Here is a 15476-nt window from a genome sequence, read left to right as displayed (position 1 = left end):
ATCCATCTTTAGTGGATCAATACATTAACAAAAATAATAAACAAATAAATGACATCAGGGTGTATGTGGGGTGTAAATGTGTGACCATACACTGCATAGTGAAGGGGTGTCTGCTTCTCCCTCACAACTATTTAAAGTAAAATGTATTTTTTAGCAGATGATGCAGCATTGTTTTTTTTCTGGGTATGGGGTAAATGCAAGAGGTGGTCAGAAAAGAACTGAAAAAATGAAACGGGGGCTTAAAGAAAAAAAAGTCCCTAAATTTTGATAAAAATATATTTTGTGTTATTAGGTAAAAAAAAAGTACAAAAACTGAAATTTTATCCTAATTTATAAGAATTGACTAAGGACGCTAAATTAAAGAGATATTAAGTTTTTCAGTGTCACTTATTTATAGAATATATATATACATATATATATATATATAATTCCTTGATTATAACATGTGTGACTTATTGAGCTGAAGTTTTGGAAAATACATGTAAAACATACATTAATTTCATTTTACAAAAAAGATCTATAGGAATTATAAGAAGAACAGGTATAGAGAGCTATCATGTTTATCAAAGTTACCGTCATCATTTCATGATCTAATTGATTACAATGTTCTGAAAGTAATGTATTCCACTTGTAGTTTTGTCTAAATAATTGCAAAGATTGTTTATATTTCATTTAGAAGCTGTAAAAAATGTATAAAAAATATGCTATAAACAAAAAGCATATTTGTAACCAAGGGTTGTACAGCTAAAAGCAAAATGTCAGAGCTGTGGTACCTGAGAAAAAAAAACATCCTGCAGCTTTGTGCTGAGAGGGAAGAAGTCCCAGTGGCTCGTTTGGCTTTCTCACCAGAAAGATTAAAACTTTACGGAGCAGAAATGGAGGTGTCTCTCCCCTCTCTGGGCTTCCTACACTGCTCTATGAATTATAAATTCAATAAAATTGGTCCTTGTGAAATAATTCATGTTTTCATTCTTCTTCTGTTGCTTTTTGTTTTTGTTTTTTGTTTTTTTGTGTTTTTTTTTAGCTTAGGCTACCAAGGACATGTTTTTATATTTTAGTTGAGGCTGCATTAACAAGGATGTCATATCATTTACCATAAAATGGCGTAAAATTACAATGTGACACAAAACAAAGCAAACAGAAAATGTCCAAAAGAAAAGCCAGGTAAAAAAAAAACATTAAATAACCTCAGAGACAGAAAGCGGTCAAAAGAGATGCATTTTAAAAAGCTGAGACAGAGAAATAAAAAAAAGACAGAAAATAAACAAGTGAAGACAAAAAACTATAAAACTACCAAAATGTCCCAAAAGAGATTAAAACTTAACAAAAAATGCACACAAACGAACACTGTGTTCCTGCTTCACCGGTTCGAACCTTGGCAGGGTGGAGAGGGGGGTTTAAACAGGGGCCCTTCTTCGTGGAGTTTGCATGTCCTCCCTCTCTCTAAATGAGTATTTGTCCATCCTGGTCTTCAGGGTCCTGCATGTTTTAGAGGTTTCCATACTTGAAATGAATGCCTCATTAGCAGGCTTGCAAAGAACTTGATGAGCATTTAAATGAATCTGGTTTAAAAGATGGTTCAAATAGGACAAAAATGCACCTCACATCATACTGTGATGGCAGCCTTTACTCCTTCTTTACCACACTTCATTTAAACAACTATGACCAACAGCAATAGTATTAACTGAATGCACAAGTTCTGATGTACTTTCTTAGTTTAAAAATTATTTTAGCTTAGCTTGATTTTTGTAGCTTGAATGTTACTAACTTAAATATTGAATTCATCACTTTAGGTGATGTGCAATTGTCTAATTAGAGAGGGTATGGCCTTCAGTGGTAATACCTCATTTGTGCCAAGAAAGAAAATCCCCAATAACGTCACACGACCAGCAGCCTGACCCATTGATAGAAAGTCGGATGGATTTGTGCTTTCATGTTGTTCTCACCAAATTCTGAGCCTACCATCTGAATGTTGCAGCTGAAATGGAGCCTCATCAGACCAGACAATGTTTTGTAGCCTCAGTTTCCTGTTTTTAGCTGAGAGGGGTGTCATCCTGTGTGGTCTTCTGCTGCTGCAGCCCATTTGCTTCCAGGTTGGATGTGTTGTGTGTTCAGAGATGCTATTCTGCACACCTTTGTTGTAACAAGAAGATTATTTGACTTCCTGTCTGGCACAGACGGCTGCTGCTCACTGGATATCTTCTTTTTTTCATTCTCTGTAAACCTTAGATGGCTGTGTGTGAAAATGCCAACAGATCAGCAGTTTCTGAAATACTCAGACCAGCCTGTCTGGTACCAACAACCATGCTGCGTTCAAAGTCACTTAAATCCCCTTTCTTCCCCATTCTGATGCTGAGTTTAAACTTCAGCAAGTCGTCTTGACCATGTCTACAAAGCTAAATGTATCGAGTTGCTGTCATGTGATTGGTTGATTAGCAAGCAAGTGCACAATAAATAAAGTGGGCAGTGAATGTCATGCACAACTTTGATAACATTACATCATAGTAAGATCAGGAACTTTAATGACCTGGACTGTAACTCCAAGTTGAAAACTGACATCCGTGCACTGCAGCACATTGTTTTCCTGACCTTCCTTTCCATGTGAGGCTCACGCTTCCAACCAAAGAAACGGCTGAGCTGCCGTCCATCACCTGGTCGACTCACTTCCACACTCAAGGGTCAGTGTATCCAGTGTTCATGTAACTTTTGTAGATCATTGTGACCCCAGCAGCACAAAAAAAACATGAAAGAGTTTAAAACTCCAAGCACACCTTCCTCCTGCACACGATGAGCCAGCATCACCTCTCTGATTCAGTGCAGATGGATGCTGTAATGAGCTGCTGTTTGTTTGGCTACAGTCCGTCTCAGATGAGACATGATGCTGTCGCTTGGATTTCATGGCAGCTGCCACAGTGGCACTGAATCACCATCTGAGTCTCACACCATCCCACATTTGAGCAGCAGCAAGTGCTCAACCAATTTCAGTATCCCCTTGTGTTAAATGTCACTATCCTGGCTTGAGTCTGTCTTTTAGTTCTGTTCTTAGACCTTTTATTCAGTGAAAAGTGGACTCAGATGCACATAAATGCAGATAAATATTTCATGCATGCATTCTATGTAGCGTTAAATGTTATAGAAACCAATGAGCAGGCAGCTGACATGAACATTCATGCTGCCAAACACTACTGAAACAGTGGCATTTCACTGGAAGGACACGTCACTCTGGTCTGTTGTGGCAACTCATTGTCCTTCAGAGTGTGACTGTGCGATGAAGTAACAAAGTGCGTTATTGGATGTCTCCCCTCCTGCAACAGATCTGGTATGAGGATGAATTCACATCTCTAGATGGAGAGGTAAACTCAGGAAGGAAGAGGGTACGTCAGGGATCTATCACTAGAGGTGACTGGCTGTCAAATAAAAGGTAGCACTGGGTAATTTTACAGGGTGAAAGTCAACACAGTCGATACAGGCAATCATCTAAACAGAAGCCTCTCACCATCATTCCAGCAATAGTGTTTACAGCTCGGCAGAATGGTTTTAACCTGCTGAGATAGGTCACATAGAAAGCACAAGAAGTGCAGGATAAAGGTTGTATGACTCATAAAAGAAAGAAAAAAAATTAGAGTAAGAAGTAAATATCCATGCTTCATGTAAAGTTGTGCCTTAAATAAATGAAGTACATTCTTTTATGAGTAAAATCATTTAGAAGATGGTTAGTATGTATTTTGTCTGTGAGAAAATGATTTAAAAAGTCAGTATTGCCACATTGTCAGCATTATTCATGGAGCAGAAGATGAATCAGTTCCACAAAGTTGGCCTAAAACCATCTCTGTGTAACTGGGTGCTGGACTTTCTTATGGACAGAACAGACTGTAAGGATCTAGATCGCCTCTCTTCCCCCATCATGCTCAACATAGGCTCCCCCCAGGGATGTGTTTTGAGCCCCCTGCTGTTCACGCTGCTGACATATGACCACAGAGCCTCTCACCCGAGTTGTGAAATTGTTAAATACGCAGATAACACAGCCGTGGTGGGACTAATATCCCACGATGAGTCAGCGTACAGACAGGAAGTCCACCAACTGGAGAGGTAGTACAGAGCAAACAACCTCTGCATAAATGTCACAAAGATCAAGGACCTGATTGTGGAGTTTAGGTTGATGAGTCACCACCACCCCCATCCTCCCCCTTCAGCAGTGTCCAGCTACAGGTACCTGCGCTAGCACATCTGGAACAGCCTCACCCAGACTAGTAACATCACCAGCATGATGAAGAAGGCACACCAATGTCTCTGCTTCCCGAGGAAGCTCAAGGCCTTCCAGCCCTCAGCTCCAGCTGGGGTGGAGACAGCCCAACTCAGTGTGGTGTAGCAGCTGCACAGCACTGGACAAGAAAGCACTGCAGCAGGTTGTTAAAACAGTCGGCAAGATCACCGAGTGTAGCTTTCCATCCACTGGTTACATCTACACAAACCGCTGCAGGAGCGGGGCCTCGGCCATCAGGGGTGACTCCTCCCACCCTTCTCATGGACTGTTCACCCCTCTGCCCTCAGGCAAGAGACTGAGCGGCATCAAGGTGTGAACCTCCCGGATGAGGTCCAGTTTCTTCCCTAAAGCTGTCAGATGGTTAAAAAACAATAGTTTAACTGGACACTTTGTTTTTAACTTATTCATCATTTATAGTAGTGTTGTTACTCTTCTTTGTCTGACCTTGTGGAGTCACCGAGCCTTGGGTAACAAATCTTCTTTTCATGTTTTTGGCATGTGGGAATGACAAAAAAACCTTTGAACCTTGAAACTGCACGTGTCTGACTCAGTTCACTTTCATGAATCTTCTTTCAGTGTTGGTTTTTGAAAGAGCTGGTGTGTATGAAGTTCATTGATTTTATGATATTAAAAATGAATCAAGTAACTCGATTGATCTGGAACACGTGGGTGTTTCTCCATCTTTGCCCTGAGGACCCGCTACTCTGTATGTTTGCCTGCTTCAAAATGAACAGGTCATTAAAAAGGTGTCTGCAGACCTCGGAGACAAGCGTCAGGGTTTATTCGTCATTTGAAAAAGATCATTTGAGCTGGGAATTTAAATAAAATAAAATAAAATAAAACAATGCAGAACAAAACATTCGTCCGGGTCAATGATAGGAGACAAACATCTTTATTTTCCTAAACCAACACTGAAGAAAGATCAGAGTACGATTTCTTTTCTTCCTCAGCAGTCTACAGCGTACTGCTGCCACTCACTGTCATCATTCCTACTCCCTTTGTGTTCTATATCTCATGATGGAGTTTTCAACATAGCCTCGGGCTAGAATCTGACGCGTTTACATTCATGTCTTATGAAATGTTCATTAACTTCTTTCAAAGAAAGAAATTGAAATTGAAAAGTTTTTTCAGACCAAGGTCCCCAGGATGGATGAAAAGATGGAACAGGGACCATCATGCAGATGATTGGCATGTGTACTGCGACCTTGCATGGCATTAAGTTTGTTTAGCTCAGCGAAAATGTCAATAAGATAAGGTAAATGGAAAGCATGGAAAAATAACTATCTGAATATTTTCAGGTCTTGGCTTGTTTGTGCTGGTCCTTATCAACTGCTGCATTAGCAGCTGGTGCCACCTCGTTTTTTTTGCATTTTCACCAGTGGCTTCTCAAGAATGTGTGCATTTCTGACTGAAAGATGACACCCTGCCTCCGTTCATCCATTCACCACAATATGTTGGATTTACGTTAATATTGATTTATATCTGTAGGCGAAAATAGGGGAAGAAAATATTTTTAAAAAATACTGTCAAAAATTGTCTAAATTACAAAAAATGTCATGACTTCCCTGCAGTACCTCCACACACCTCCTGGGGGTCATGGACTCCCTGTTGAAGACCTCTGTCTTATAGACCAGAAGATAAGTCAACCTCTTCCTTCATTATTTCTATCAGAATTCTATTTCTATCATGTCAGATCATTCAACAAAGTTTCAAGTGAAATAATTTCTCCATCATGAAGCTGGAATTGAAATATCTTCTATTCCACAGAATAAGCTGGGGGCGCACCATGTCTTTCAGACACATAATGAAGAAACAAGCAAAAATGGTACTTTATATTTTTTTAAAGTTGTAACATTTTCAATTGTATTCTCACAAAGTAAATGCCAACCATTTCAATTATTATTTTACTTCTACAAGAATTTACTCATTTTTTAGGCACAACTTTAGTTGATGTTTACTCGTAAGCACGTTGTGTTAGAGTTACCTGAGAAAAATTTGCTGTAATGTCTTTGGGCTGAGTGAATAGAAAGCTGAGATTTGCATAAATTAACCGATGACAACGTAATGAAAACAACAACAGGCAGCATCTTATTAGAGCACCTTTGTCTTTGCTGGACAGAGAATCTCAGCTTGAAAAAAGGTTCTTTTCTCAGATAAACCTCTGATAACAAATATTCCAAAAAAAAGGGGGAAAAAAACTGTTTTTATTGTTTTAATTTCATAACAATCGGTCACTTCTTGACTCAACAAAACAGATCACAGGCAGAGCAGTTTGTGCAGAACAAATGTGTTAGGTTTGGTTGAATTCATGCATTGCAAACATTAAGCTCTTAACAGGATGAAAATGTGAACTCAGATAATTGTTAATTACTTCACCAAAAGCTGTAATTTACTATTTAGTGCAGATAAATATGGTGTCAGTCTTCTCACGCAGCACCTGAGGGGGAAGCTTTCCTTATATGAAGCAAAAATTTAGTATAATTTGAATTTGACTAATTTGACTTTGAAGTAAGCAATACATAATATTATTCATGATGAATAAAGTGCTTATTTCCTTCATTATTCAATTAACTTGTCAATAGTTTGGACCTTTTACCGCCAACTCTCATTTCTTCATGTATTGTTGGAAAAAATGGGAAATTTTCATGGAAAGTATCAACAGAAATGGACCATGACTCTAATGAGCTTGAAGAGTCCTCTTCTAAACAGTCTGAACCTGAATGATCTGAATCTTTCGGTGACTTTAAAGAGTTTTATTTAGAATTTGTAAGAATAAACCAGCCTAAGTCATCTCTACTACTTGGTTTGGGTATTTAATGCTAAAAGTGTTTATAATCTCATTATTGTTTCAAATGTTGACCATTTCACAAATGTTAATATATGATTAACTGTCAGCTCTCCCATTTGTTAAAAACAGTCATTTATTCTTATCGTTATTTTCCAAAGGAAAAGAAAAAATGGAAGGAAAAATTTTTCTCTTCCTCTTTTCTAAGTGAAATGTTGAAGGGTTAATAACATCTTTTGACTGCAACCTTTGATGGAGAGCATGTCTGATGAGGCTTCAGTGAACTGAAGGTCCAGATGCATCTCATGTCCTGTGTCAGGTCTTTGCTGGATATTTTCCAATTTCATCTGCTGTAGATAGTGTTTTATGCTGCCACTTTTTCTTGTCCAGTTTCCTAAATTTTTAAGGACACATTGCACACTATCCAGTTAAAGAAATGGGAGCAAATGATGAGTCTTTGCCACAGGCTGCCAGTAACAAAGTGCCTAAAAATACTATTTCTAATGACTTCTTTGCAGTCACATGACAGCACACTGCTTCATTTCTTTGCTTAAGTGCCTTTTTATTTCTCAATGATTCACAGGTCAACGAATGAAAAATTTGTTCTACTGAATATGGTAAGGTGCAAAGCATGAGCTGAAGCACTCAAAGAAAAACTGAAGTATCTGCAGAAAGCCTGGAGAGCTTTGACAGAGGGTGAGGGAGGGTGGATCAAGACTTTAGCACAGTGCCATAAACAAAGCTAAAGATTAAACAACCCTCTGTCTAAAATTCAAAGCTATTTAGCAAATCATTAACACATTATATATGGCTGCAATTACTAGTTTTAATAGCAGCTAATTAGCTTATTATTTAACAGATCAATACATTATGGTGCAATGGAAAATGTGTGTTTCTCTTGTTTCGTACACAAACACCAAATTTATTTAATTCTTTATAACAAACTGTAGCAGAAGATCTTTTATTCATCCAAATGAAATGCGAACTTAGAGCTTCTGTATGCGTTTCAGAAATGATTAAATGAATCAAATCAATGATCGCTGATTCATTTTCTAGCCATTAAGTTATTAACACTCAGTTATAGATCACAATAAATACATTAAATACTCACAAATAAGAATTTGTGGCAGGTTTGTTGAAAATTCTTTAACAAAAATGCTGCCGATTAACTTTATGGAAATCAATTATCTGACCGTTTCAGCCACAGATTCAAATGATAAAGTTCACACAATGAAACTTCACGCTGTATTTGCTAAATATCCTACAAACCCAAACTTCTGTTCCTGTACTTCAACTACGTAGATGGCAGGGATAAGAAGCCCAGACTTATGTTCATGTTTCTGAGCGTGTGAAACAGAAAGGAATAAAGCAGCAAACCAGCCTTTGATTTATATTCAAATGAGAAGTATACAGGGGAAATTGGATTTCTTTTTCATTTCAGAGAATGAATTTCCTGGCGGCAGATAGTATTGAATCATCTTGCAGCGTTAATATCCAGCTCAGAGCGTCAGGAGCTGCTCTTCATTACAAACACACAGAGGAACTTTTACACCTCCTCAATGCAGAATACGGTGACAATTTCCATTTCAGCTCCAGTGTTCATACAATACCCCCAAGGCTATTTAAGACATTTTCACCCATTTTCATTTACACTTGAAAGGTGATAACATATCAAAGGAGTTCTGCTTTAAATTTAAGAGAAAACTTGTCTGGGCTTTATGTCCCATATGTCAATGAAGAGGGCTAATTGTGCACTTCAAAGCAAGCCAGAGGGAGGAGGTCCTTTTCTTTTCTGGGTGTTATTAGGATTTCAAATGTTTATATGTTGCTGATGAAAAATGCAACACACAAGCTGAATGGATGGTGAGAAATATCCACTGATAACAGTATGATGTTGAAAATCTTCCAAAACTCACTGAAACAGCGACATTTTTTTAACCATGAAGAAACTGGATTGATGTTTGGCGCCCCCTAGTGGATATCACAGATAACCTGCTGTGAAAACTACATTTTCCACTTCTTCATTTCTCCCTTTTTCAATGGAAAAAACTGCAAACTGAGCAGTGGATAATTATATAATTGGACTGACTCACCCTAAAAATATTGACCCACTTTGCTTTAATAGCAGTTTAGCTTAAATTTAATCTCTCCAGGTCTTCAGGTTTCTGCTTCCAGCAGATATAAGTAAATGGAGTTTTGTTCTACGTTGTAAAACTGAATTTAAATGTGCAGTGTAACAAAATCAAAAGTCAATGACAGAAAAATTGAATATATCATTAAAAATAGTTAGTGAACCTAGTTAGTGATGCTGGATGGATAAGTGGAGATGTAAGTTTTAGTTTTTTTGGCTCCAGAAGTTCCCTCTCACCTCTGTTGTCAAGATTAAAAAAAGTCACACAAAACAACAACTGGGCCTTTTAACCTCTGAGCGCTATCACTAATATTATCAGCAATTTCTCAGGAACGGTAGTGTGTAACTCTGTGGTTTAAAGTGGGATGAATACTTTTCCTTTAGGTGATCTACAGAAGTTTTCCAGGCATTTATATCCTGTCCAGGTGAGGTGTTTATTTAGGGATTCTATATGGTAAACTCACAATGAGTGATCCATGATAACAGGATTATTTATCACATTTTATTGCAAAAAAAAAAAGATCAGTATCACTACTCTGTAGCTAGCAGACCTTTATTTTTACCTGGAAATTATGATGAAGCCACTTCCTGTCAAACTTTCCACCAATGTAATGTGTAACTGTAAGGTCAGCAAGTCGGTCTGAAAAGAACAAACATAATGGTCCTCTATGGCTGGAATAAAACAAAGATGTTTGTGATGAACAAAATTGAGATTGGAGTTGGTTTTGTGAGGATAGTAGATAAAAAGTAGCATAACTAACTTAAATAGCTACAAAAAAAATCTGTTTGTTTCAATATCAATATTTTTTCTCCTGCAAGCTAAGACTTGGGAGAATGATGTGCAGAGGAGAAAAGGCTTGATCTGTTATTTCTACATATACTGCTATAGTAATAATTCTTTTTGGTGTTTTTGGTTGGCCTTTATGCTGCTCTATCTATTAATATTAATTCATTTTACATAACTTAAGCCTCACAATCTGACAACTGATGCTATCCTGAATAAAGTCCTTTTGTTGACCGTGCTTTAAAGCCTGTGTAACTTTCCAACGTTAAAACTCTGCGTTCTGAACTTGTTTGACATCACGGTGACGTCTACTGGTGAGCAGTTCTGGAGCAAGAAGACATTATTGAAGGAGGAGAGGAAAAGAAAGAGAGATTGAACATGAGTTAAGACAGGAGTCAAGATAAGACTGTTTTACTGAGAGATCACAGTACAAGTAGGATGCAGTATGGATGCCAAATTAGCTTTCAACAGGGGGTGCGTCAGTGAGAAAATTGCAAAAGTTGAGGTTCAGTAGAGGGTTGAGGTTTTACATATAATTTTACATAAAAAAAAAAACAGGCTGACCAAATATAGTAAAAAATGTCTTTCCCTTTAAAGGCTTAAACACAGAGAGCATGAATTATGATGAAGAATGCAAAGCAGAAAACGATGCAGTGATGTCAATATTAGTTTTCTATGAAGAATCAACAGCCCAGGCTCTTCTTCAACTCCCACTTTTGTTTATTTTTATAATTCTGTGGATTTTTGGCATCTGTGACAAACAAAGTTTATGCAGAAATTTACTCTAAAGTTGAGGATTGTTAATCTAAAGTTGTTTTGCCTCCATCTCTGCATCCTTTTCCTGATTAAATCTCCTAAAATCCTCAACCACAGTCTGCTGAGTCAATTTTGATCATTTTTATTGTGTTGCATGCAATATTAACATCGAAATAAAAGTTATTTTCTCTGCACACAAAACTCCAGTTAAAAAGGTTTCTTATCTGGCTTCTGTTCAGTGTATTCATGCTTCCCGTGTTGACCATGATCAGTCTCTGTTGCCAGGAAGAAGCAAGATGGACATCAGGACCATAAACAACAATGATCTGTAAAGAGAGGTCCGCAATCCAAAATAAATCCATTCAGAGTTTCATGTTTCAGGATGTCTTCACAAGTTTCCACAACAGCTGTTTTACATGTTTTTATGTTGCTCACATCTAGACTGGAGTCTCTGAACCTGCAGAATACCTGCAGGATAAGTTTTAGAGCAAACAGATCTAACTCTAGAGCGCATGTTTGTTTCTTCTGGCCTGAGCTCAAAAATCCCAAGTCTGACTTGCCTGAATTCATCTACGCAGCTCGGGAACACTTATAAAGCAACTCCTTTTTAAGCTGAGGAGCACTGTGGCTGCTCAGGGGTCAGCAGCAGAGCGTTGTGATTGATCTGGGCAGCTTGCAGGAATAAATGTGACCCTCTTGACTAGGGTGTTATTGATTATTAATGTATGTGCTCAGCAAAGCTCTCAGCAATAAATAAAAGAGTAAAACACTGTTGATCTAAAGAGCTGACCAAGTAGTCTCAGGGACCTTCATTCAAGCACCCTCTCCACGATTAAAAAGCAACACTTGAACAGCTGAAGGCTTTCTTTAACCACTGCGAGTCTTAGGTTTTCTCCCAGCTGGACGGACCTGCACTTTCTCCAGCACAGAGGACTCAATCAAACAGCTGTGTTTGTTTTCAACAGGCTACTTGGTGGCAGATTCCCCATCGGTCCTCATGCTGAAGGGCTCCAGGCGCTCACTTTCAGGCAGCATGTTGTTGAGGCGCTCCATCAGCGGCACCGTCTGGTCGATGCCCATCTGGATGCGACGCAGGATCATGGACATCTCGTTGACCTTCTGGATCTGCTCGGCATACTTGGCGTAGCGTTTCTGGCGCTCCTGCATTATGCTGAACAGGGTTTCCACGGACAAATCCATCTGCAAAGAAAGATAAGAGGCAAAAATTTCAGCATGATTTTGAAGTACATCATGTGCATCATGTTGTAGCTGGAAATCTAACCTCTTTGATTCTTTTCACCAGGGCGTTTTGATCAAAAGCCACGGCCTCAGCACACTGGTGCAGATGGTCTTGGTATCGGATGCAGAGCTGCAGAACCTGAGCAGCGTCTAGCCTCTCCAAACACACGCTGCTGGGTGACGTCTGGCCACTCAACACTCCTGTAGAAGGAACAGAGGAAAAATAACTTAAATGGATGGACATGCTGGATCCAAGTCCTATTTCACAAGAGCGTGGCACTTTGTAATTACCGCAATTACCCACACAAAGGATCTGAAAGAGGCAAAAGAGCTCCAACACAGGAAATATGGCTCATTATCCACCTTCTAACAGTGGGTTTCAGCAGGAATCAGCTGTTCAGAATTTGAAGACTGAAAATTAGATCCAATTTTCTACATGTGACACAAAAAAGAAATAGTGAACAATGTTCTAAAAAATAAAGTTGATAACAGAAATTTAAAGGTTGATATATAATCTAAACACTAACTCTACATATGTGTTGCTTCTCCCCAAGACAGAAAAACAGAAATAAAATCAGTAGCCAAAAAATTAAGTCATTATAAGAATGTAAAATAAAATATGATGACATAGAAATAATAAAATACAATAAAACATTATAAACAGGAGTATGTGCATGTGTATAAATCTAAGACACCATGTACAAAATAAGAATTAACATGATTAGTGCAAACGACCAAGTGCACGTTTCTCACAGTTCATGTGTGTGTGTGTGTGTGTGTGTGTGTGTGTGTGTGTTAGCATGCTTGTCCATTGTTCACGGAGTACTTTAGAGATCAGGGGAGCCATTGGCCCATATATGTTCCACTTTATGTTGTTTGGCTTTGCAGGATTAAACAGAACATCTACTCCAGAGCTACTCAGTTCAGTGCTACGAGGGTGACAGTCCTGCAGGTTGTCAGTGTTTCCCTGCTCCAACACACCTGACTCAAAATAATGAGTCATTATGCAGAACTCCATAAGCTGTTAGATCCATTTAATTTGAGTTAAAGCTGGGAAACATTGAAAACCTGCATGACTGCAACCCCTCCTGGAACTGAAGTGAGTAGTCCTGATCTACTCAAAGATGTTCCCAAACAAATAATTATTTTCTAGTCAAAGAAAAGAGGAAATCAGAAGGAGAGAAACAGAGTGCAAATACAACTTAAAAAGATACAACAAAAAGTCAAGGAAAAACAAGGTTTGTTTGCTTGTTTGCTGCTGTTTTGTTTGTTTTTTCAGGACTGCCACATTTGGTAGTTTTTTGTGCCTTCTGATAAAAGTGTCTCTCCTGATTAGGAAAAAAAACAAAACTTTTCTTTACTACTCTTAGGTCTACACATTGTCACAAAGACTATGACTTTTGGGACTTTTTTGGGTCATAGAAAAGTATAATAAACTCAATAAGGTTGGTCATTCAACCTCTTCTGAGGCTTACTTTTTTCTGTCTCCTGTCCGAAATGTCATTCCCAAAATAAATAAAGTATATCTTCACAACTACAAGAGCTGTATGTATAATCTTGGTCTTGAAAGAAAGCCGAGAAGTGTAAGATTACTACAGAAGTGTCAGAATCAAGACATTTGTTACTGTGTTAGAGTAAATTCACCTTGAACTCAGTCAAAAGATTTATTGGTTATCTCCTCCTAAAAGAAAAACCAAATTACTTTCAGTGAAAAACCAGAGGACAGCACCCTGACTTATCTAATAATTAGTAAGGTAATGCCTGAAAGAAAGTCTCAGGTACCCACTGGCTAATCTTGATAACAGACACCTCTATCAATGGTCAGAATAAGGGGAATGGAAAGATAGCCCCCAAATTAATCTTATATTCATCTTCAGTTTTATAGTCAATGTTTTAATATAAAACTCTCTTCATCTATATGGAAACTACCAGGGCCTTCATGCATAATTTAAAATAAAGCCAGAGTTACAGGAGAAGGTAGAGTGTTTTAGCTGAGTTTCTTTCTGTGATTTGGGTATGCTACATGTTAGGATTGCTGCTTTCTAGTGTGTGCATTGATCTACTGTACTGTACGTATCTCATGCCACCCTCTGTAAGGGGGGGCTCTTATTATGAGAAGGTAACAGACAAAAGAGAACTACCCTCTAACTGCTCTCAGCAAAAATGTGTCTTGTATGTTACAATATTCTCAAACAAGACTCCATTTAACAGTCAAAAATGCATGTTTTGACAGGTTAATGAGGCACAGACAAGGATTAAGAGTACTAATAAGGAAAGGTCTAATAGCTGCCAAAGCAACTACTAACATTTTAGGTTGTTGTTTACGAGTTAAGCTTAAACACCCACTGATCTGTAGCATCTGTAACATGGATGTTTTATTGACTCAAGGAGCAGTGTCACCTGTTTCATACTTTCTTTTACCATCTGTTTCTGCTGCAATAACACTATGCAGCTCAAAGATCTATGAACGCATTGTGAAGGCATTTTGTGTGTGTTCTACTCAGTCTTTGCAGTTAAACCTTGATCACAGTAGAATATGAACTTTATTGGACTGCATATAGCTTTAGACTGGTGTGCTTAATTACTGACGACTGAAAACAACACTAGAGTACATGACAGCAACTGGGAGATTACATACCTTTTAAAAGTGGCTGAAACGTGGGTATCTCTTGAAGTTTGATGACATCAGGGTCGTTGTGGATGTTTCTCATTGACTGAGTCCCCTGGGCCACGACCACAATATCATCCATCTTTGCCTTCTGCTTAGCAGGGGAAGGTACCACTGAAATGGTACAAAAACATGCAAAGCTTTGATTATCTCATTGATAAAATCAAGGAATTACGCCCTGAAAAGCAATCTTACCCGATGAGCTGTAATCGGAGTGTTTATGCTCCGCATCTCCGCTCTGCTCAGCTCCCATTGTGCTAACGTTGAGCTAGCAAGCTAGCTCGCTGTCAACTCTGGTCAACGTTCCCAAAGTCCAAAGAACTGGTTTCCAGACGGCAAGTACTTAGTAAAAACGTCAAACGACTTTGAAACACTCCCGGACTGCAAACGAAACAAAAATTACAGGAGCTTCTTGGCTCTGTGCTCTTGAGCTATGCTGCTGTAGCGGGCAAGATTTCCTCTAATTTTCTTAAGTCACTCAGAAGAAATTAAGTTATTACTGATGCTTCTCTGAAGCTGATTATGTTCTGAGCAGACTTGTAACAGAGAGATGGGGTATACATGAAAACAGAGCAAAGTTACATAAAACACAAGCACAAAATAACTACTCTTCTGTTGTAGAAAAAGCGTTACTTCCGTAAATAATGACCCGTGTTTTCCTCTAGCCCCTATTAACAGTAACACTACTGCCCCCTGCTGTAGCGGAAGTCGCATTACATACACAGAAAATAATTCGACAAGGTCCAAGTCCCTCATGTTTGCACTACTAACGACCATCTACATTTTATATATATATATAAAAAAAGATTTATTATTAAAGACTGGATAATTAAAGATCGACAGCAATAA

General features: G+C 38.4%; 1 protein-coding gene across 1 annotated transcript; it reads right to left on the bottom strand.

The window, feature by feature from the left end:
* Positions 1–10359: 10359 nt before the first annotated feature.
* Positions 10360–15280, bottom strand: borcs5 (BLOC-1 related complex subunit 5). Its single transcript, XM_041997943.1, has 4 exons — positions 14823–15280; positions 14598–14741; positions 12003–12160; positions 10360–11920 (listed from the first exon to the last, which is right to left on the bottom strand). Exons 1-4 carry the CDS (start codon positions 14878–14880, stop codon positions 11687–11689), a joined length of 594 nt encoding a protein of 197 aa, XP_041853877.1. The 5' UTR covers positions 14881–15280; the 3' UTR covers positions 10360–11686.
* Positions 15281–15476: the final 196 nt, after the last annotated feature.

Source organism: Melanotaenia boesemani, chromosome 10 (genome assembly GCF_017639745.1).
Source record: "Melanotaenia boesemani isolate fMelBoe1 chromosome 10, fMelBoe1.pri, whole genome shotgun sequence".
NCBI classification, from domain to species: Eukaryota; Metazoa; Chordata; class Actinopteri; order Atheriniformes; family Melanotaeniidae; genus Melanotaenia; species Melanotaenia boesemani.
Note: the sequence above shows the minus strand (reverse complement) of the source record. Positions and strands in the feature narration are given on the sequence as shown.

Excerpts from the sequence above, each read along its gene's own strand:
- borcs5 (XM_041997943.1), bottom strand. The coding sequence starts at position 14,880 with ATGGGAGCTGAGCAGAGCGGAGATGCGGAGCATAAACACTCCGATTAC. Across the intron at positions 12,161-14,597 it reads GTTTCAGCCACTTTTAAAAG|GAGTGTTGAGTGGCCAGACG; the intron begins GTATGTAATCTC and ends TTCCTTCTACAG. Across the intron at positions 11,921-12,002 it reads TGGTGAAAAGAATCAAAGAG|ATGGATTTGTCCGTGGAAAC; the intron begins GTTAGATTTCCA and ends CTTTCTTTGCAG.